The 24,622-nt window shown below is 31.7% G+C and overlaps 1 protein-coding gene across 1 annotated transcript in view; it reads right to left on the bottom strand.

Moving 5' to 3' along the window:
• Nucleotides 1–24,622, bottom strand: part of LOC118183862 (dynein axonemal heavy chain 7-like) — a 368,025-nt gene that overhangs the window by 159,017 nt on the left and 184,386 nt on the right. The window contains exons 38-47 of the mRNA XM_085812440.1: nt 24,368–24,506; nt 24,044–24,210; nt 21,904–22,096; nt 20,972–21,177; nt 19,221–19,295; nt 14,113–14,197; nt 12,106–12,284; nt 9,057–9,249; nt 4,413–4,574; nt 2,682–2,873 (exon numbers count right to left, since the gene is read on the bottom strand). Of these exons, the coding sequence (XP_085668566.1) occupies nt 2,682–2,873; nt 4,413–4,574; nt 9,057–9,249; nt 12,106–12,284; nt 14,113–14,197; nt 19,221–19,295; nt 20,972–21,177; nt 21,904–22,096; nt 24,044–24,210; nt 24,368–24,506 (1,591 nt within the window). The remainder of the gene's footprint in view (nt 1–2,681; nt 2,874–4,412; nt 4,575–9,056; nt 9,250–12,105; nt 12,285–14,112; nt 14,198–19,220; nt 19,296–20,971; nt 21,178–21,903; nt 22,097–24,043; nt 24,211–24,367; nt 24,507–24,622) is intronic.

The following is a 24,622-nucleotide window of genomic DNA, read 5'->3' as shown; positions in this document are numbered from 1 at the left end:
GCATTAATTTCTAGATTAATTAATTAATTCAAGCGAGATTTTCCTGTACATGCATTACATCTTCCGAATAGTTATCTCAGAAAACAAAAACCGTAGCTAAAATCTAAGCAATTTTTCTCCACCACATCAGTTTTCTTCAGTTTGATCCTCCCATAACTTAGCAGCGCCTTTGGTACGTCTCGAAACATACGTGTGAAAGTCTCTTCCCATCATTATAATAATTTACACAGAGAAACAAACATTACAAGATCTCTAATGTACACCTGTAAAATTTTCTTATCATTATGATAATTAGCCTCTTTGAAAAATATGTAAAAAATACTAATATTTTTCATCATTAAGACTCTAAAGACAGAGAAACAAACATTACAACACATATGGAATTGCCTCTTTATTATTCTCTTCAGCATGACAATAGTCATAGGGAAATAAACATCACAAACCTTTCACAATAATTCTTAATTGTACAGCAAGAAGTGTTTTGTTAATATAATATCTTTCCCTCGAGTACCAAATATTTCGGTAGCTGATACCCTAAGTGCTTCAGAACCGACATCTGGATTTAATCAATTCCATTTCTTTGGTGAGGAGTAGAGAAAGTTACGTACCTTTGACAAAGCTTATACCTCATTACGATATCAACGTGCAGAAGAAATAAACTCCAAACTGCGCAAATCCATGATTACTAATCTCTATTCGAAATTTTTTTAAAAATAAGAACATCATCTTAGTTATGTTAAACAACTTTTAAAGCGATATTAAAAGGCTCAGCTCTGCCTAACAATCACGAAAAGAGAACGAGCATCTCTGTATAACTTCTACAGTTTAAAGCAGTAATCGGAAGACCTTTATCAACTCAAGGAACCTCTAAAGCCATACATTTATTCACACATGGATACACACATATGTATACATATATACAAAAACTACCATCTTCAGAAAATTAAATGTTATAAAAAGCATTGAAAATATATCAGTACTGCGCTCACTTTAACGTGGAAATTTAAAAGAAAATCATCATGTCATTGCAATTTTACTCATAGAAACAAATTTACTTTATTTATTATTTTAGATAAGACTAACAACAGTAATAAAAATTATAATTAATTAATTTGTACAGATGTAAGATCTGTCTCTGTTATTCCATATAAACTAAATTAGATCCTACGATGAACCTGGCGAATTCTCGCACAGGCGTGAATAAATTACCAGCACAGAAGAAGGGTAAAAGTAACCCTTTATTTAATTCAAATAATTAACAGAAAGGCACGATCTTCGTGCTTTACAAAAACACCGTCAACTAGCTCTGAAACTTAAACGTAGAATATAAATCAATTCAAAATCTAAAATAAAGTAGTGCTGGATTAGCGCGTTAAATTACGGTTGAATCAACAAAGACCTAACAGGCATGATGATAATTCGAAATGGCCAAGAGGCTTACTAGCGTAACAACAAAATCAACGAAACATGGGCTGGCTAGCGAAAACAAGCTCTGAATAAACTTAGAGATTCCCCGTTTAAATACTCACTTCACTGAACTTTAAATTTACATCCTTGCCAGAAAATGTGAGGGGAAATCGAGAAGTTTAGTAAAGATGTCAAACTTAAAATAAATTTATTATGCAAAATAAGGAAAACCCTACACAGAACCTAACTATTTTAAATGGTAATCTTTGGATCAGTGTAGATAGTCAGGGCTTTCTTTGTCTTCCAGCGAAATAACAAAGGACACAACACAAAGTTAAAATAACACTTAAATATATTAGAGTATTGAATTCACAAGAGAAAATTTACTTATGAGTTTTGGCTGAGACACTCGACTCACGCTAGCAAACATGGCTAACAAGAGATGTAAAACCTTGTAGATCAATAATAAGCTCCATACTAGCTTGGAGTTTAGGGTGAATTATGCAAGTTAATATGTAACGCTCAAAAACAGGCACACCTGTTTTATTTTCGTATACGATAATGTGGAGATTATACCGTTTTGTTCAAGTATTCACCATCGCAAGCTCAAGTATCCCTCGAATGGTAGTTTTTTAGTAAATGTTCTAATAAAAATAAGATGATAGCTATAACGTGCGCAGATCTGACCTGATTCTTGTACATGAAGATATTCCTGTTTTCAGCATATTACTGGGAAATGCTAACATTAAGCTTTCGTAACCAATGTTAATCCCCTCCTTTATATCCATTGTCAGTAAAAATCTAAAGAAACTCAGATTTATTCATAAAGTCTTCTTGCTGTTGATTTTGATGCAGCAAGTTTATCCTGGAGAACACGCTAAGAGTATCAGGAGAATAAATAATTATCAGTTAGGTTACAGACCTTCAATAATCTCTTTCAGTTTCTGTACAAAGTGCAAAAGACAGGTCAAATGTTCATCTATGCCCAAGCTTTTGAGACTGATCATCTTTGTTTATTACAACTGTTGCTCCAGTCAAGATTGGTGTTAGAATTACAGTAGCGTCTTCATCAGAAATGTTTTCCATAGTAATTTAAGTGTGTGCTACACAAAGTTTACTAAATAAGTGCTCAAGACCACATGTGACAAATGCTTCAGACCTATAATACTGTCTACAGAAATACTTTTTCAGTGAGTGAATTAGCACTGTAAGATAAAAAATGTTGCCATTAATATTACTTATATGTACATGAAATTTTTATTTTTAGATCTTACTTGAAACCAATCAATGGTACAGCAATTGATAAGAGAGGGAAACTGGCGTAATCTTGAACGGAAAGCATTACCAATAGGACTCATGGCTATAATAATGTGCATATTTTGACTTGATCTTTTAACAAAATATGAAAACAAAGCTAATGGTGATAGATCAGCATCTTCTTCTTTTTCGGCTAAAGCGCGCACAGCCTAAAATATAAAAAAATGACAAGAAATTACATTGGTTTCAATAAAAAAAATAGAATTAAAAATATCAAAAAGAATGAAATTTTGAATTAATTGTTAAGAAAACAAATAATACAAAAGAAAACATACAATATCCGTTTTTTAATTTTGACATTTTCGAAGTTTAAAAAAATTTTTCTAACACCTCATACATACTCCATACATCATGAACAAATAATTTCAACACTTTGTATGATTTATATTAATTAGCCAATTATTATGGTTTGAACCTTGTTATAATTTCTTCTTTCTGTAGCTCTTACCAAAATGCAGTTTAGTTGTGTGAATATTTAAGTCGAGGATAAGAATATTTTAGTGTTAGATCTTTTGGCAGCCTCGCTTGCAGTTACATTCTATTACTCTGCCAAAGATTATTTTTTTGCTAGTCGACATTAAAAGCTTTCCGTTAAATATTTGAGCTTAAATAAACCATTTTGAGTAATACTTGACTACAATACTTGAATTTAACTTTCAACTTATGCTTTTATAAATACGGTGAATTTTTGTTAAGCACAAGTTGTGCGTGCCTTTTGTTAATTTTAAAACATTATGAAAAGATTATTTTAACCTTCGCAAGACTTTTTAGTATTAATTCAGACTAGAACGATAACTCGTCTAAAGGATATTTATTTAAACTTATACTCAATAGAAGCCTACAACTTAATTATTAAAATCCCATAACTCATATACAAAATGTTTAAAAATAATAATAAAATGCTGAAATAAAATATTTAAAAAAATGTTCTTATAAAGTAAATTCTACACACATATCTTTTCTGAATGAAATGTAAAATTTGTTAAACCGATATTTCTATATCATGCGAAATTTAAAATTGCAGTAACAAAATGTTATAATAAAAGAAGTTAATAACATGATTCACTTCAGTATCAGATTTAATAATTTCTCACTATTTCAAAATTCGCATCACCGCCGAAAGATAAAAGATAAAAAGCAAGTCTTAGTATGTCAAAATGTAACTGGAATTTTATATGAGCGTGTTAATAGGATTTTGATATATTTTATTGTATGCAGTTTTGCCCTAATAAAAGTGTAAGAGTGCATATCAGATTGTTGTGCTTTAAAGAATATTCACCACACATACCAAATTTTAAGATAGTACATCCAAATTGTTACTTTTTCTATAACAGTTCTCTACCTGTAAAACATTTTATGAGAAAAACTTATTCCATAGTTAGATATGTTAAAATATATATATATATACAAACCAAATCAAGTTTAAAATTAGAGAATCCTGAAACCTAATCTCCGTTTAGAAAACTACAAAAGCTGGGCGAATTTTTTCCTTCATCATATTCTAAGAAAGCACAAAAGCTATGATTAATATTCTGCAACTTACTTTTGATGATTAAAGAGAAAATTCATATGAAAGTAAAATTATTTTTATGGTACATAAATTAAATCCATAGTAAATAATTGAATCCAAAGCTGATACAGAAACAATAACTTAAAGGTAAATAAAAAAGGAAAAAATTATAACAAACCTCTATTTTTTCTTGCTTTTCGTCAACAGCAAAAAGATTTGGAACCTCTCCTGAATTCAGTAGGTTATCAATATCTTCTAAGAAGCATTCCTCTTTAATCTGAGTATCAGTTATAAGAAATACTGTCCCTTTACCATCAGCACCAGCTGATTTCATTACACGCTGAAATGAGAATGACAGTTAAAAAATATTACAAAATTGAAAATGTGGCTTCATTAAAAAAGCATAATAATTCACATTTTAAATACATAGTATTTAATAACATCATTTTAATGCATCAACAATGTTTCTATAAGTTTTATACAGCTTGAGTCATAACGATCTCCAAGGTTTTAATGCACTACACTGCAGTCGAAGGGGCTAGAGTATGCAGTTAACAATGATAGATAATTTTCAAAGACATTTTAATATACTTTAAAAATTTTTAAAGTGTTCTCCTTTTGCGAAAAAGAAAATACCATTTCTGTAATCCATAATAGCTCATTCTGTTCAAATATCTCTTAATTCACCTGAATAACAACGACGTAAAATCACTGTCTTAATTTCTTTAAATTTCTGTGCAATTAGATAGGGCTACATCATATATTCAAAGGGCAGTTCCAATCCTCTTTCAGTGAAAAATTCTTATTAAATAAGCAGATGGAGCAGGTGCTGCTGATCAACGCAATCCTGCCTCTCTACTTTGATTACGAGGCTTTACTCAAAAGACTAAATATTTTCACTTATGTTATCTGAAGATTTTATGAAACTTGTATATCTGATGTTGTAAGGAAAATTTTCCGCCAAAACATGTAGTTAGGAAAAATGAAAGCTAGGAAGCTAGGAAACATGAAAGCAGTACCTTTGTGAGGGTAGTAATCACCACATTAATCTATGATTTTCTGCCGACATTTAGGTATTTTTTCAAAGCTTTCGGCCCAGAAACTTGGTGGCCACGAATCCAAACACAGATCAACCTCATTCCAGACGTCCTGCACAGAACAGAAGATAGCACCAGCAAGATGTACCTGCAGGTGTGAGAAAATATAGAAGTCCGAAGGAGTGATGTCGGGGCTCTGTGGTGGGTGTGGCAAAAGATCCCATTCGAGTCCGTACAGGTCAAGCCAGTAAATGCAGACACATGTGGTCTGGCATTATGTTGATGGAACATTACATTTTTCCGCCAGAACTCAGTTCGACTTTTTTTTTTTTTTTTTTTTTTGTGTGTGTGTGTGTGTGTGTGATAGCAGTGTTAACACGGACTAGTATCTCGATGCACATATTACTTTCGAGAGATCTATCCTTTTCCCCTTTTCCAGATACTCTTTGTGATAATACCACGGCAGTCCCACCAGACATAAAACATGATCTTTTTGTTAGTCAAATTGCGTTTTGCGACGATGCCGACGGGATCACCGGGCGAAGACCATGTTATTGAAGTAAATCCACTTTTCATCACAAGTGACGATCCGGTCCACACTTTTGTCCTTTATCAACACACGTTGATATTCGAGCAGATTATTGCAGGCACGAAGACGTTTGTCCTTATCTGCCTGAGTCAGTTCGTGTGGCACCCAGTGACTGAATTCGTACATCCCGTTTATACGTAGCGAGACTAATGGACATTGAGGGACCTTTAACTGCCCTCGAAATCGATTGAGTGTTTCAATATACTTACGCTAAATACAAGGTTGCTTTTACGATTTTGATTAAGGGACATTGGTCAAATGTCTAACTCCTTAGCAAGTTCTCGAGTGGTTGCATACTGACCTACCACAAGTTCTCGCCGGCGGGCCTCATCAACATCAGTAGGCGGCCAGAGCGCTCTGCTTTCTTGAATCAGTAGGCCGGCCAAAGCGCTCTGTTGCTTGTTTTTGAACTTTCGTACCAAACTTTCACAGTGTCATGTGATACAGCATTAGTACCTGAAACTATACATATGATTTTACCTATGAATAATAATGTTATTGTCTTTATTTTTATCTTTTTCCCATGTATTATCATACATTATAACTGTTTGTATTCCCTCATAATGCACTATGATAATATCTACATTGAACGTATTTTGTGCTTTTCACTGTATAATAGTATATAATATCTTGTTGAGCGTATTAATGATACATTGTTTGCCAGTTGCTGTTAAACATCGGTATACCATATACTTACATATTTGGCTATACATTATACTGTTACTGTCTTCTTTTCATCAATTGCCCATGTAATATCATACATTTAATTCTCTGTGTAATAATAACACTGAATGTATTGGGGTCGCTAGAGATTTTCATTGTATAATATATCTAACCATTATTCATTGTTTTAAATATATCCATTGTATTTATACCAATATTGAATGCATTTTGTGTTTTTCACGGTATAATATATGTTCATAATGTGTGGCATACTTAAGTCTATATTTTATCCTTTGCAAATGTATAGTAACACATTTAACTGTCTGCATCAATTTATTTGCCGCATAAGGATCACAGGTGTCATGACAATTTTAAATGTATATTTGTGTTACCAACACTGAATGTATTTTATATTTTCATTGTATAGTATTGTATAGTATCTACTGTATCGTATCGTACTGTGGTATTGTTTAGTATCTTATATCAGTTGGCTTTATACAGGTTAAATATGTTAATTTTTATTCATTATAATCGTTTAATTAGCTTTTGTATTGTAGTATTGTATTGTAGTATTGTATAGTATTGTATGGTATCTTATATTAGTTATCTTTTATGCAGGTAACTGCATCAATTTATTTGCTGCATTAGGATCACTGGTGTCATGACAATTTTAAATGTATTTTTGTGTGACCAACACTGAATGTATTTTGTATTTTCATTGTATAGTATTGTATAGCATCTACTGTATCGTATTGTATTGTGATATTGTATCTACTGTATCGTATTGTATTGTGGTATTGTATAGTATCTTATATCAGTTGACTTTTAGTGCAGGTTAAATATGTTAATTTTTTTTGTATTGTATTGTATTGTAATATTGTATAGTATTGTATGGTATCCTATATTCGTTAACTTTTATGCAGGCTAAATATGTTATTTTTATTCCTCATAATCGTATAATTAGCCTTATTGCATGTTTTTCCCACAATACCACGTGATCAATTGTATTGTACCGCTATTGCATTCTGTTACTAAGTGTGGTACGAGTCCTGTACCATAATTGGTAGTAACCAATGTATCGACCTTTGTATATCTTAAACACAGTTGCATGCTAAATATATTTTGTATAATATATTCCTTTTTCCTAACTATTGTTGTACTATAGGGATTGAATGCGTACCGAGATCAAATTATATTGTACGCTACCTACTTCTTCTGTATCACATCACTACCTGCGGTATTGTAACATGACTTTGTCATAGCGAATATCTAGTTTATTACACTGACTTTCAATATGTTGCTTTGTCAAATATATGTACTTGGCTATGCAATGTATCCCGATAGAGTTGTTAGTCTTTTGAATTAAGTCGAATTCTGAATGCTTTACGCATTTTCCATGTATCAGTACTTCCAGTCACACACTGATGGCTATTGTATTCTTTTATTTTTATTTCTCTTGGTATATCCTCTGTGTATTGCTGTAATCATTTACATTCATTATGTCACTATGTTCTCTGTTTTTATGTTATATTGTCATTAAGTCTAATTCTACTGTCTATATTTTACTCATTGTATATTATTAGGCTGCCAACATCAGACTGTACTTTAGCTTATGCATATTCTATATTTGTGTGTATTACACCTTTGTAAAATTTTTGCTTATTGTCAAAACTCGCCCTTGTTTGGCCCTGTATGCTTTTGTTATTTTATTTAATAAATGTGTTGGGACTGTCTTTCGTGGGCATTTGGTCTGCTGGACTGCCCCCGGGTTGAATTTGGCTCTGGGTTTGGGCGCCCGGTGCGTGGCGTCTTGTGATTCCTCTTTAGGCTCTAGATATAGGTTGCTATACCGATTAACATTTTGGTAAAGGGACAGTGCCCACGTCCTCCGTTGCTTATCGCTTATACATATGATTTGGTGGCATTCTGTTGCTGACATTTTGCAACAGAACTGGAAGTAAATGATGGTTCTAATCTGGCAGCAAAATAGTTCCATTTCAGACACCTTGTACTTAATGATAACGATATATTTTTTTACAAATCTTACAACACAGTGTTCTAAAGCAAGACTCTTTCTTGCTTTAGAACAAAATGCTTTCAAATGCCAAGAATAGTTTGACAAAATATGATTAACCACGCCAACGCGAATTGTTTGTGCAGGCGATATTTGCGGCAAACTTTCGTTAAAATCCGATAATTCATTACCATTGCTATCATGCAGGTAAGTGAGGTGGTAAAGTAACGTTGTAATAAAGAAAATATAAAGGCAAACCAGATTACAATAATAGGTACGCATTGTGTCTAGAGATAGCACTCTGGGAATTTGTATTTTTGAAAAATGTCTTTTCAGCTTTCTTCTTTCTGTTGCTGTTATTTTTTTAACTTTCTTCTTTCTAGTTATATTAACTATGTTACCCTAATCTTTTAAGTTTAGTAGTAAATTAAAGTCTTGAATATTAAATTCTGGCTTTATCTGACATTAAAGTTATGAAAATGCATTTTAATGTGGAAAAATTCTCTAACTAGTACTTACTTTGATATCTTCTCTCCATTCATTAAGGCCATAATTTTTTGTTATCTCTGGCTGAAATAACCAATGACCAGAAATGAAAGATGCTAATTTTGTAATAGACTGGCGTCCACTCCCTCCAACACCAACTAATAGGGCATTCCCACCAGGCATAGCAAAGACTCGGCAAAGGCGAGACAAGTGTTCCAAAACATACCTGAATACAAATTCAAATATATTATAAAAACTAATTAATACAATAAAGACAGAAAACACAAGGTGTCCCAGATTGTTTAACATATTTTCAAATATTAAATGCAAGGAAGTTGCTAAACACATGCACTTATTAAACGAAGATATGTGTAGATTAGATATGTAGAAAGAGAAATTAAGTTATTGAAGTTACTGTTTTCAAGAACGGCTTTTCCAACAAAAATGTTTTTAACCATTGTCATCTGCATGTAAGGTTCAGATGGAAGTCATGAAAAGATGTCTGACGTGAGTGTCTTCCATACAATGTCGCAAACTCAGATCTCTTAAAAATTTTACTTTGGCACTGTTAATGGGCTAAACTACCTGCAAACATCGATACTTTTAAGAAGATGGAGCTTTTCCTTATCTTAGAGCTCAAGATTTTCTGAGAGACAAGTTACTAAAAATGAAATTGAAGATGAGGAATTTAAGAGAAAGAGCTTACAAACTGACTGTCTCTTTCTTCAGACACTTATAGCTTATGGTTTACTTGTGGGGGCTACATGAAGGACAATAAGTTTGCTCCATTCAATCCTTTGAATGCTAATGAAGCCACAGATGATGATTGACCGGGATGATTGAACTTTAGTACATTATGTCATATAAAAACTGAAAATAAAAAAATACTTTGGAATGTAATCTGTAAATAAAGACACCTGAAAGGGAAAATATGAATTATAAGCAGAGAGAAATAATAAGTCAAACGAAATGTTTTCTTTACATATTGTCAATCTTCTATTTCGCTCGTTCGTGGTGTTCGTGGCTATGGTCAAAATTTTGTCATCGATATTTAAACTACTTCCAGATAAGTTATCAAGTTCAGACTTTGTACACATATTGTTTGGGGATCACAGTATAATACTGTTATGCAATGATTTCAAAATTCTATTTAGAAATTTTTTAATTCAACGTTTAAACGATTTTTCACACATATCTTCGTTTAATGAACAAACTAAAAACCTCAGAATTTTACCATTTGTACCATAGGATAGAGCGAAAAAATATTTTAAATGAAAGTTTTAACTCAATTTTTGAATTTTTACGATTTTTTTTAAATCGTTCGATTTTTTCGAGTATTTGAAGTATATGATTTCAAAATCGATCAACTGTTTTCGACTATCTTACGTTTATGTTTTTAAAATTTTATCTCTAAAAAGTATTGGTTATAAAGTTCCAAATTTTTACCGATCTTAAAATTAAATCTTCGCCCTCTTTCAAAACAAAAATGATTGGACGATTTTCGAAATTATTAAAACAATATACTACGGTATGAAGTAAAACGGGAAGTAGTCGCTTCTTAATTTGCTATTCTTCGAAAATATACTTTCAAATTTATCATTATGTTCATCATTATATTATTATTGATATCATTACGTTACCACTTCTTAATAGAGTTCTAAGTCCCCTGCTGTAAAGAAACTAAACAGATTGAAATTCCTTCCTAAATCTCCTGCCCTTTTCTAAATGGTATTTCCGCTTTCTCTGTAGTGAGATTTTACATTTACAATTCATTTTATTTTATTAATCTCAAAAATGGCAGAACTGATTAATATATAATTTTCGGTATTTTTAGCTATCATAAATTGCAACCAAACTTAGATAGACTGACAGCGAATTGTAGCAGAGTCTTAAACAACCTTTTTACTAAATCAGAACTTGGAGCATAACTGCAAACCTCGTGCTTTTAATTCAGCCAACCACTTGTGGCAAGATAACGTAAAGTAACAGTAAGTTCAAATGTAAAATTTAAATTCAAATAAAATACTAGCCAAAGGCTACACAGATCAGTTAACGCGAAGCCGGGTCACAAAGTTAAGCAGCGTAGATATTCAAATATCGGCAATTGCAATGCAAAGCCGAATAATACAATCTTATCTGAGATAGCTAATCTAGTAACGTGGCATCAAGAGGCAGAACACACTCTGAGTTAAACTCCCGAGACCTAATACTGCATAACTCTTTCTCTCTCTGTTTTCATTCTGATAGAGAAGCAAAACCAGAAGTGACAGTAAAGGTCGCAAACATAAAATAATATTACGAGTGATATCCTACAAGTATTTAAAACTACTTGCAATGAAATCTACTGCGTTATTTTTATTTTTTCACATTTTCTCATCATTTCATTTTTAAAGTTGATTCCTTTAATTTTATTGTGAACATTAAAAACATCAAGGAACTTTAAAATTCTAACATTAAGAAATCTGTGTTATAAAGATTTCAAATTTTCAAAGTTTATAAAAAAAATTTTTCACCCTCTTTTAAAACAATAAGAACTAAACAAAAATTTGTTCAGGGGATTTTTCTAGAATTTTTTTTTTAAACCAGCGTTTTCATAAGCTTTTATTTAACTCTCATATAGTATTTGCCATTATGAGAAAAACTTTGGCATCTATTTTAAACTATTTTCTAATAAGCTATAGAGTTTCCGTTTCGCATACACATTCATTGTGGATGCCAATATAATGTGAAACGATTTTTTATAAAATTTTATTTAATTTTTTTAATTTAATGTAGAAATAAGTTTTTCCGTATATTTTATTTTAATAAATAAACTAAGAAATCAAACTCGAAATTTTATTTTTTGCACCATCGTATAGAGAGGGAAAAAGTTTTTAATAAAAGTTTATATGCGTTTTGAATGTCATTTCTGATTTTATGGCAAGATTACTGGATTTAATCAACTATTTGACATAACAGATTTGTTGGAAGTAAAATAATGATTATTCATTGTTAAAAATGATTGTTCAACTGAATAATTTGATACAGTCAGATGTTCTAAGAAAGAAAATGAGTGATTTGAGAAAAGTAATATTATTTTTACCTAAAGATTACCATATCCATTGGTGATTTACTATAGCTGTTGTATTCCATCAAGCATTTATCAGCAATAATTTTAAAGTCTTCAACATCTCTAACTTCATCATATAATCGATCAGCAGGTAATTCTTCATAATTCATGTAAGTTCCGAACATTAGTTTTCTCATATCTTCATCAGACACCTAAAATTAAATAAAAGTCTTAACTAGTAAACTGAAAACACATTTTCATAAAAAGAACACATAAAACATGGCAAATAATTAATATTGATAACTAATAACGTGGTAAGAAATAGAATGTGATAGAAATTTTAAATACTGAAAACTGTTTGAATTATATGATATAATTTTACTCACAAAATGTTTAAATTGTAAAGATATTTTTCTTTATAAATCATATTAGCAGAGAATAGTAATTCATGACTTTAATTGCAAAAGTCAAGTTCATTTTCTCCAAATGCATTTTGAAAATGGAAGAGGAATACATTAAATTTAAAGCAATAACAAAATTTATATCTTTTCAAAATGTTTATGAATGCAACAACTTGAAATTATCTATGTAGTTAAAAGAAATTTTAACACAGACTTAACAACAGGTAGATTAGTGGAAGTTATCCAAAGGGATGGTATTTTTTGATACTCTGTTTTAGAACAGGAAAACAGAACTATAATATCATGCAATTATTTGACATACATACTTCTTACCTTAAATATTTCCTTACAGTGTTCTTAAATAGATTTTATACAGCTTTGGTAACAATTTCCGTAATTTGAATATTGAAAAACTAAACACGAACGATCTTAAATGTGAGATCAAGTGGTCTTTAAGAAATAACCATATGGTAGAGCTCAGTTATAAGTTAGCTCAGCAAAATATGTTGAACTATACACATTCAGACTGCTTGCTCTTTTTCTTTTTTAGATCAAGAAAAATTAAGCTTGCTATCAATTTTAGCTTTTTTATTCATTTAAAGTATGCAGAAAAGATAATGTGATATAAAATATATTTTTTATGAAATCTATTAAATTTATTTACAAAAACATAACGGTATGTAAATAAGCTTTCCATGTTTAGGAAGGTTAATTGTTTATGGCAAATCACACATGAGCTATCTACTTTAGGAAAGATGATTTCGCAGAGAAATTATTAATAGAAAAGCAATAATACAGGATTATTCATAATTTCATAAACTATTAAAAAAATAATATCAAATAAACTACACAACTAATACCAAACTTTATTATGATAAAAGTGAAATAAATACCTCCTACGTTTTATAAATATTTCAAACGTGCTTAATGGGTCCACCTTTACTAACATGGTGGACGTTTATGTGATAAATCATTTCCCATAAGCATGCGTCATATGGATTCCATAAGCATGCCCCATATGGATCCCATAAGCATGCCAGAATATCATTAGAGATCAGAGGTAGCTGGAGGTACAGCTGGAGACATAACCGGCTGTCTCCTGGTGATAAGCAGTCCTGGAGAAGTCCTGGAGATAAGCAGAGTGAAGACATAATATCCTTGACAACTTGTCTAAGAAATGTTACATGAGATTAAATCTGATGACTGCCTCAACATATGGTGCCCAATGCGTTTATGAATCATCTTCTTCTGCTGTGTGCCTTGTTTACCTAGACGGCAAATTTTGACAAAGAATTTCTCACAAACAGTTTTCACTTACGCAGTAAATTTTAAGTGAGACACTCTTGAAAATAGCTTGATAATTGTCTTAGTGGTTAGTGATAAGATATCTGTCTTGTTGAAAGCTACCGATCATCCCTATTTTCTTCTTCACTGGTAACTATCATTGTTTTCCTACAGCATGAAGTGAGCTTTTCAAAATGTTCAAGCAAATAAATAAAACAAATAAATAAATTCTAAAAATAAAAAAAAACAAATAAATAAATTGACTTTTAGTTGCAGAATTATAAGCATTTAAGCCCAATGACGAAAACGTCAAAGTCCCATAGCAGCTTAAGCAAGTTGTATGAAGAAGGCGTACCTTTCCATCAGTAGGCGAATATAAATGAGCAAAGACAGAATCAAAATTTTCTTTAAACTGTAACTTTGTTGATTCTTTAACTTGCCTGTAATTTTAACAAAAAATTAATGTAAATATATAGTTGAAACTATTTATATTTTTTCCTATAAAAAGACATATCAACTGAAAATATAAAATACTGTTCAAACACTTTTTAAGCTTAAGTGTGATACACATGAATTACTTTTAATAAATAATATTCTTCTGGAAAAAGAAAAAAAGAAAAAACAAAGCACCATGAAGAAAGTGACTGTTTTTATTAAAATTAAATACCCGTAAATCTCCAACACAGGTAATGAAAGGATTAAAAATTTAAGGCTAAATCAGTGGCTAACAACAGCACATTGAATTTTGAATTGGTGAATCAACCCCTGGCGAAGAGACATGTATGTAAATGTGGAGCTAAGGAGTGATAAAGATTCTTCATATCAGCGATATCGAACTGGCCGACCGCGAGTCACATGCGGCCCAAGAAGCACGTTTATGCGGTCGGCGAACAAATTTCAATTATATATTTTTTTGAAATAGTGTGTTTGTTCCAAATATTTCAAGATTATAGTTATTTGAAGTCCGAGTTTACATCATTTTCATTTCCCTTAAATGAACTGGAATAACGCACTAGAAAATTTATAAATGAAGCTAATTAATTTAAAATGTTATGTAAATCTTATTCAAGTATTATATAAGATTTGAAATCTTATTAAATATTCTTAATCAAGATTTCTATAACATTTGAAGATACAAATTTCATTATCTTCTATTCGTATTTCTCAAAAAATAAATCAGTTATTAATCTCTGTCTTAAGAATAATCAGTTTGTTTGGGAATACATTTATATGTGAACACACGTTTTTTTCACAGTTGGAAAATTAATAAAAAAAGAACCCGATTTAGGTGAGTATCTACAATTCGTTGTGAAGATCGCTTCTAGTTATTTCTCTCCAAGACTACAAATTTTATGACAATCAAAACGACATTAAGTGTCAAGTTGTGGTAAGAAATAAAGAAGTTTATAATTATGTACAGACGAACATGTGTATTTTTATTTATGAATCTAAAAGAAATCATAAATAAGAGAAAGAGGTTAGATTGTCATTATTTATTCTGAAGTTTTGTCCTACTTGCTAAATTTTCTCTGAAAACTTAGAAAACTTTGTATTTTGTTTATTTTTAGTTTGAATGAAAGTAAGTTACTTAATGATTAAACAAACACGTAAGAATTATTTGAAAGAAATGTCAGTCTAAGTACTTAATATTTAGCTGTCAATATATTTGAAGTGCAAAGTTCAGCAAACAAAAATGTCTTGTAGGTACGAAATAGAAAATAAAAAAAATTTTATGCAATTTTATTAGTAATGTTTATGAATGGAAAATATTTAGTTTAATACACAGTTGAAATTTATTTCAAATATTTCTTATTTTAATAATAAAAATTTTCATTTTGTTAAAAAGATGTTTTGCCCGTCAGCTGTTTTCCGATCATGCATGCAGCCCGCGTGGAATTTGATCGTGAGACCACTGCTTTATCCTGCGATACATTAGGTAGGTAGGTATAGGTAACGGGGGGCACGGGCACTGTCCCTTTACCATAATGGTTAATCGGTATTGCACCGTGCCCACCACTGTCTAGAGCCAATGTGTAGGAGCCACATTTGCGCCCAGCACCAAAAGCCGAGGCCCAACGCTCGGACCATCCAGAGGGCAGTCAAACTGACCAAAAGCGCCCTTCACACAACGCTCACCCAACCGTCCAGGCATTAGTACATATGATAGCAAATACTGAGATTCTCTGACGATTATAATACAATGTGCAATTGGTACATAATGAAATTGCAATTATAAATATACTGCATAATACAAGTCCAATAGTACAATATCAATGTAAAAAGTAAGATATAATTACAAATGCAAATATTTCGTGAACCATAAGTGCAAAATAATAGTAAGTTAAAGGACTACTGCTTCAAATATTAGTACATATGATAACAATACTGAAATTCTCTGACAATTATAATACAATGATCAATTGGTACATAATGAGATTGTAAATATAAATAGACTGTATAATACAATACAAGTCCAACAGTACAATATAATGCAAACACGAGTATGTAATTACAAATGTTAATATTTCATGAACCATCAGTGCAAAACAATACTAAGTTAAAGGACTATGCATATCAATGCAAAACATAAAGTGTTAACATTCTCAGTTGTTGCTCTAGATCTTCCAACATTTTGAGATCCTTGAATCTAGCGGCCTACCAGATCCTACACATGTTCGACAGGCGAAAGGCCTGGTGACCTTGCTGGCTAAGGAAGAGTAGCAACAGCTAGGAGATAATCCGGAGATATGCGAGCTATATGGGGGGTCTAACATTCTTGTTGGAAAATTACTCCAGGATACGTGGCATGAAGAGTAACACAAACGGCCGATATCTTCAACATACCGTTGAACTGTTAAAATTGTATGCAGGATGATTGACGTCAATCTGCTATCGTAAGAGATAGCCCCCATACATGATACAGGAGTAAATGTTGTGTGTCTTTGTAGGATCGCTGACCTTAGCTTTTTCACAACCGATAATCATCTGCTCCAAGACTGAAGCGGGTTACATCGTTGAATATTATTCGATATCACTCGGCTGGCAGCCATGTTGCTCCATTACGACGCTCCTGACAACTTTGCTGATGTTGCGGGGTTAAAAGCGATGTCTTAATGGCCGCTGTGAGCACAATCCCGCCTCAGCTAAGCTCCGTGAGATGCTGGAAGGTGTCACGAGTGCTATGAAAGAGGTTGTACCACGTTGGATAAAGAACAATCATGCCGTTGAAGCAGTTCAGACCTGTTGCATAATCATCCGATCTCACATTTGTCCATCTTCGCTTTCCAGAGCCTTTATTCCGCCGGTAAGTACCTTGCAGCAATACTAGCATTTTTACACAACCGTGGGCGTAGGACGTAGGTGGTGGTCTATTGCTTGGTATGAACAACCCGCTTCACGCATTGCTACTATGCCTTTGCGCTCGAAATCGTTCAGTTGTCTATAAAGTTTTCGACAACGTCGCAAAGGCGTTCATCTTGTGTGTCTAGGGAACTGCAGCGCTGACAACGAGAAACGATAAACAATTCGCAAATGTTACCTGTTTTATAGAATGTTACTTGTGCGGCAGAAACACGCGCTATGACCGAAGTTACATTCATTGACCTTCAAATTTAATTATTTGCATACTTGATATGAAAGAATTTTTATTCAAAATTTCGAGATGATTGGATTATCTTTTAAAATTGCTTTTTTTCTGCAAAAGAGGGTACTTAAAAAATTTATTCAGCTTAATTCTTTTAAAATAAATGTTAATATTTCTTAAAATTTCTAATGGCAGGTTACAAAGACAACTATAGAAAGAACAAGCAAATATGAAAGAAAGCAGCAAAATTAAAAAAAAAGAGTCCACAGTATATAAATCTATTTTGTGTCTCGCCACCCTATATCTCTACCAAAGTGATCAAGCATTAAGTGCAGGCCAACGACTCAGCTGTGAGGCATCCATTTCCTCATGAAGATTGCACAATTTATAAATCGGGGTTGGGATAATGTTCATTCGATGCAGATGTTTGAAAAGGTAATCATGGCCAAAACAAGAAAAAAGATAGCAACAGATTTCTTTCTGGGCCATAAAGGAGTGTCAAAAATTCACTAAATCCGTACTTTTCGACTGTTCCTTTCGATTAAGTCTTTTCAAAAAGCTTCTCTGAAGTAATTCTTTATTATTCTTTTAGCAGTATAAAAAAGGATGCTGTCAGTTATTGGCAGAATACTGGCCCCTTTCTTTGCCAAAACAAATCTGCCTTATCATTTGCATGAAGGCCACAGTGTGATGGTATTCATTACATGGCAACATCTTTGCCCTCCTGAGCTAAGTTATTTAGAAACTGCTGACATTTTAAAACATCAAAAAACACTGGTGATTCAGAAGAAGAACTAGCTAGAAGAGGAGCTTTAGAATCAGAGAGAATGACAAACTTTGAAAAATGTTCAAGTTAACATTGGAGTTTAGACAAGGCAATGCGTATGGTAGTGATGTCAGCATCAAAAGCAGTCCTATTCCGTTCAAGAGGATTATAAAATGAAAAAAAGCTTGCAAAAGACGCCAGTGCCTGCATTCATACTGTCAGTCAACACAGAGCTATCCGTAAATATATGTAATCATTCATTTTTAGAATATAAATCATTCATGATTTTCAAAGGCACAGATTTTAAAATTGTAAAAAATGTTAATATGAAACATTAATAAAAGTAATTCATGTGAGTTTGCAAATAATATGCAAGAGGTTTGCATTTTTGCATGAAATAAAAGATGATTTAAAATATTAACATTCAATAAATTAAATAAACTTGAATGTTAAATAAAAGCAAACTTAAACACATAAAATAAAATCAATTAATGCTCTAAAATGTGTATATGTAACATGCTAGTAACAGGCAATTTAATATAATTATTTTACACGCATTAAAAATGCACATATTATTTTATTATTTCAAGGTAGAAAGTATATATTTTTAACTGCTAAACAATTTAAGTCATTTAACATATCTAAATGAAAAAATTACGTATAAGACAGAAACTTAATTATGCTGTTATGTAGTAAATTGAATATTGTAAGAAAACATGTCACATATTAGTAATATAAAATTTACTATACATATTTTGCATTATTCTAATAATAAAATAACTGGCAAAAATTTTAGAAGAATACTCAGGGAATTCAAAGTTCATTGCACTTAGTAGTAGACTAGAGTTTCTTGAAAAAGAGAAAATTACTAACGCTTTGATCTAGGACTGGCCTCTAGGTTTATCAGATCTTTGATCATCTCTAAAAATGCAGCTAGCTCTTAAAATTAAAATTTATTTGATTCTAATATAGCACTTAATGTTAAGTTGAAACTAGGCAGAAATTAAATGGAAATTTGTTTAAATTATGAAAAATAGACAGAATTCATCTCACAATTTAGGCTTATATTCACATTCATATTTGCTATTTTATTAAATAATAATAAAGAACTTACTCAAAGAGCCATTTACAATCTATGTCATCAATTAATCTGTCATAAAATACACGGTAAATTTCATGAACCCATAATCTGTGAGGAATAAAAGGTAAGAATGTAAAAAACAAAAATGAAGACAAATTTTTAAAAGCTATTAAAAAACAGTATACAACCAAAGTAAAATGGAACACTTAAAAAAAGAACTTTTTCTGTTTAATATGAATTTAAAAATATAGTTATCAGAAAAATCGGAGAAAAATGTTATTGTTGTTTATTCTTCTGGTCCAAATCAAATCAGACAAATATTCTGTAGAATTATTCGGTTATTTGGAAGCAAGAGTCATGAAAAATGAGCAACGCCTTCGCCGGGAATCGAACCGCGTATCTCTGGAATACGCGGTTCGATTCCACGAAAAAGCTCACGAAATTTATCATTGCTAAGACAGAGAAGTTAATGCCTGTCATTCTCTCTTAAGTTGTGCGCCTTATCACACGAAATTTTCCTGAGCTTAATTCCAATTTTAATCAAGAATACTGAGGCAAGGAATCCCACTCTCATCCTCTTTCTCCTGCGAATAACCTCACAAAGAGAGTTTCAACTCAATGGATTTAAGTGCCCTCTATCACAAACATTTACATACACCCAATCCTTCTTCAAGGCTTGAAAACTCAAGATCTATAACTATAATATGATAACAGGCTTAATAATATAAATTGTTAGTGGAAAGCTCTGAAAAAATAGAAAGCTTTTTTTTGGGGTGGTCCCCACAGAGTAGCAATCATAAATTGCGGTTGAAACTATAAAACATTCATTATACTTCAATTAAATCGAAGGAAGAAGTTCCACATCTTTACATGCAAAATATATGCATGATCAATGCTTTCATGAAACCAGTTAAAAATTTAATAACGAATGTTTTTTGTACATTAAAATATTAATTACAACTATCTTCGGTTTATCAAAAGAAAGTGTAAATTTCATTATTTTGAAGTATTTAAAAACGTTTTGAGGAAATAAAATAATACTTTGCATAGTCATTAGGGTTTTGAGGCTGAAGAAGTGAAAAATCAAATCTCGGCTCTCGCCGAGATCTCGCCGAGTCGTAAGTTCGAATCTCGGCTCTCGCCGAGATTCGAACTTACGAATACGCTTGGAGTGGCTTGCAGTTACACCACGAAGGCATGTGGAAAGGACTACGAAAATTCCCTATATAATCCCCCATTTAAAGGGCGACAGGGGATAAAAGGACCCAATCGCCAAATTCTGGTGGGGAAGAATTATTGTCCACCACCTTTAGGTCAGGCGTCACTGTAGGGTCATTAGGATTCTGTGAAAAATAAGCAATGCCCTCTCCGGGTTTCGAATTCCGGGCATCCAGAATACGTGTCGAGTGTGCTTCCAGTTACATTACGAAGGCATGCGGAAGGAAGGGAGAAAATGCCTTATGATTTGTATTATACATTGGGTTATTATTGGGTATTTTCTCCCTCTTTTCCGCATGCCTTCGTGGTGTAATTCGCAGAAACATACTCGGCGCGTATTCGAGAGGTCCAAGATTTGAAGCTCTGCGAGGGCACTGCACATTTTTCACGTCTCCAGCGTGAGAAACCTATTAATTCTATAAGGTATATAGGTATATTTCTGCACATTACAAGTATATGCATAATATACAATAATGGATAATGTTAAAATATATTATACATGAAAATTCTCTACACCATGTAAGAAAAATTTGGAAATGCAAAATGATTTCATAAAGCATTCTCACCGCAGAAGTATCTTTTTACTCTCCAAAGATTCCTTTTTTATTAAACAACATCCGTGAATAACCCTAGCGAAGTCTCTTAAATTGAATGTGTAATGTGATTTTGCTGGTGTTGGAAGCAGATATGTTATTGCTGCATTATAAATATCGGCAGTTGCAGCAACAATAGCTCCAGCATAAGGATGCGCCTCTAGTGGGAAAAGGTTGTTCTGAAAGACATTTGAAAAAATAAACGAATTAGTTTCATTTTATATCTCTGTGTATGCATACATAATGCAAAAAGTTGAAAACAAAAGATCAAATAGATATTTACAAATAATTGACGGTTGTATTTTTAACATAATACAAAATGCATAAAAAACTAAAACGCGATGGGGTCATGTTTTGTGATCGATTTGTTCCACAGAAACTTCATATAAAAATCGCATAAAAATACCTAATTTAAATTGAAAATTGGATTCACATTCTATAGTTTTCTAAAATCGCATGAAATTTTTAAAAAAATGAAAAATTAAAATGAACTGAAAAATTACATAAATAAGGTACCAGACAATTTTAAAATTTAGGAATAAAAGTATCGCTTAAAAATCTGACAGAAGTTGAAATTTAAAATAAATTCGTTTCAAATTTTCTTTATTTTATTTTATTGAAACAAACATTTTTTACATTACTGTCGGAATTACTATCGATATCTAATAATGGTTCACATTATTTGTAAATTGCTGCAAAATCACTTGGTGCTTTTAATTTATTTTAAAATTCCCATAATTAACATATAATTTTTAATATCTTTACATTTGAAGGGAGCCAGGAGCATGAAATATGGCTACCGGGCATTAGATAATACCCCGTTTTAAAAAAGCCTTTAATAATAACATATATATGCAAAATTTAATGTTTAAAAAGCAATAAAATGATGCTTAATTTAAGTTTACCTTAAAATGAATATTAAGGACAGATGAAAAAATTGAATTGAGTGTAGCAATACTGAAAGGATTTATGCCTATCACTCCAAAATGACGCAAAAGGCGAGGAGTAATGTTGTTTCGTGCTCCACCAGGAGGGCCCATAGCAGCGATAAACTGCGTATCAATTAGATGAAGTTCACTTTTTTCTTTCTTCTCATACCTATGTAATGTAAAACATAAAATATTAAAAAATCTTTTAAATTATTAAATCTTTATTGAAAGATAATGTAATAAAATAAAAGAAATTATAAATAGCAAATGCAACACCCATCTCTAATATCATATGCATGATACTGGTTTCAAAATTGTTTTTAGATATAAAAAATAATGATATTTCCCGACATAATCAATCAGCTTGATTTATTTTTAAGAGAATGATTAAAAGGCAAATAAATCATGAAAATATAATGATCCAATTCAATCTGATCAAAATGTTACAGAAACGCAAATGGCATATACTATCATTCAAAGGCAAGGTGCTTTACATAAAGTACGTTTCTATGCAAAATTCTGTAGCTCCATATTGGATTTTAGTGTTTCTTCAGATAAACTATTTTTGGAGCCTAGAAGGAATTACTAGATAGATTTGAGGTACACAAATACCAGCCAAGGAAGGAAGGTAATATAATTGTGACAGTGCGAAATGACTGTTTATTTCGAGACAGTTTATGTTTTTTACTTTTGTTATGAAACAGAGAAAGATTACATAAGAAAACCAAATACTTTTTTTATCTGTGTTTCTCTTCCTAACTGCCCTTCAAAGAGGAATCTGTCTGCTAGGATCTGAACCACAGAAATCTTATAGCAGGTTTTGTATCCTAGTAAACTGTATCACTCAGAGGAAGTTTTGAGGTAGAGGGCTGTTGGCCATTAGAAGCAAGGAAGACAATACAAATGTGAAAATGGAAAAGAATGACTATTTCAAGACACTCTCTACCTTTTAACAATTGTTGATACGAAGCAAAAAAAAAAAAAAAAAAAAAAAAAAAAAAAAAAAAAAAAAGGCCACCGAAAGAAAATAAATACTTCTGAAGATAGATTTCTCTTCACTCTTCAAAAGGTTCTTTCCTCAAAAACAAGTAAATGACTGCTGAAGACCTGAACCACAAGAATGCTTACAGTAACTTTTGTATCATAGAAAACTGTAGCCAAATATCTGTATTTCACTGATCTCAGGACACAACAAAGTCTACTTGAATTGGTGCAGAGAGCACCAGAGCTGGAATTTACAATAACGGGTCTTATTCTTTCCATTGTTGAATGTATATGCAGTTCAATGTTTGATTTACACCCCTTTACGTATGTAGGAGGGCTAGAAATATGAAGTATGACCACCGACATAGTATACAATCATTTTGATAGTGAAGAGGTAATGGTATGGAGAAGCATAATGATCAATGAACATATTTTCCAGTACGTTGCAAGAAAGATATGTGTGTGCCCAGAGCTACTGAAATGAAGTCAAAAAGAACTAGGCATTTCAGAGTTGTATGAGAAATTTTATTTTTATAGATGACAGTCCACGTCGAACAATTATAATTGATGGGTTTCAAGAAACTAAAGATACTGAGAAAAACTGGTCAGCCAGTCTCCCTGATTTAATTCTATAGAAAACTTAGAGGACACTATTGGAAGAACTGTTACATTTTGAAATTTTCCTTCTAAAAGCTGAAGAAGAATGCCTCGAATATTAGGCAGAAAAATGAAACTCATCCTCTCCAATTCTAAAACATCTTATTAAATTTTATTTTCAATAGCTGTGATATATTTATGTGCTATGACGCTATGCATTACCCTAAATAAATTCATTCAGTTGTATCCAGTAATTTGGAGAAATTGGTGTTTTTTATGCATATAACGTTCTGAACGTGTTCTATACTTTGGAAAGAATTTTGCCAGCCACTTCCATTATTTTAGAAATTTAAAAAATAATCCAACCATTTCCACTAATTTAAAAATTTCAATTTAAGCTATTATTAATTTAAAAACTTAAATTATGAAAACAATACTACTTACAAAAAACAATTCAAAATTCTAAAGAAAGAATGTCAGATTACTCTTTCTAAAATCGCCATGCAAAAGACAAGGAACAGAAAACTTTTTTTACCAAAATCCATGATCAAAAAATTGCCTTAGAAGTTCAATTGGTGGCTGCGCTCCAAATATTTCGACAGCAGGCATGTTTAAGTCATCAATAAAAATGATGCATTGTTTCCCAAATGATGGTCCAAAAACACCTTTTCTTCTTTTCTCTAACTTGGACATAATAATATCCTATTAAATTTATAAATAAAAAAAATGCGATGAAATATTTTTCTTGCTAATTCTCAAGATACAAACGTTATATGCTTAATATGGGATGAAATTATAAATCAAATAATTCTGCATTAAAAGCACAGAGGTTGCTAATGAATATTAAAAAACATTTCACCTGAGCTTGCCCAGCTGATGTTTGAGTCGAGAAAGCTATAAATGATGGTATAAAAGTATCTTTGTCCAGTCCTTTCATCATTTTGTCTTGGATATAGACTGTTTTACCAGTTCCAGTAGGTCCAACAAATAGCAACGGTCTACGAATTTAAAAAAATATTTCCCCACAAAGTAATAATAAAACCAAGAATATACATTGTTTGAAACATACAACACAGTCTATAAAAATATCAAATTTATTATTTTATAGAAAAGT

This window comes from Stegodyphus dumicola, chromosome 3 (genome assembly GCF_044657685.1).
Source record: "Stegodyphus dumicola isolate Sdum_Otavi_A_Nest chromosome 3, ASM4465768v1".
In the NCBI taxonomy this organism is placed as follows: domain Eukaryota; kingdom Metazoa; phylum Arthropoda; class Arachnida; order Araneae; family Eresidae; genus Stegodyphus; species Stegodyphus dumicola.
Note: the sequence above shows the minus strand (reverse complement) of the source record. Positions and strands in the feature narration are given on the sequence as shown.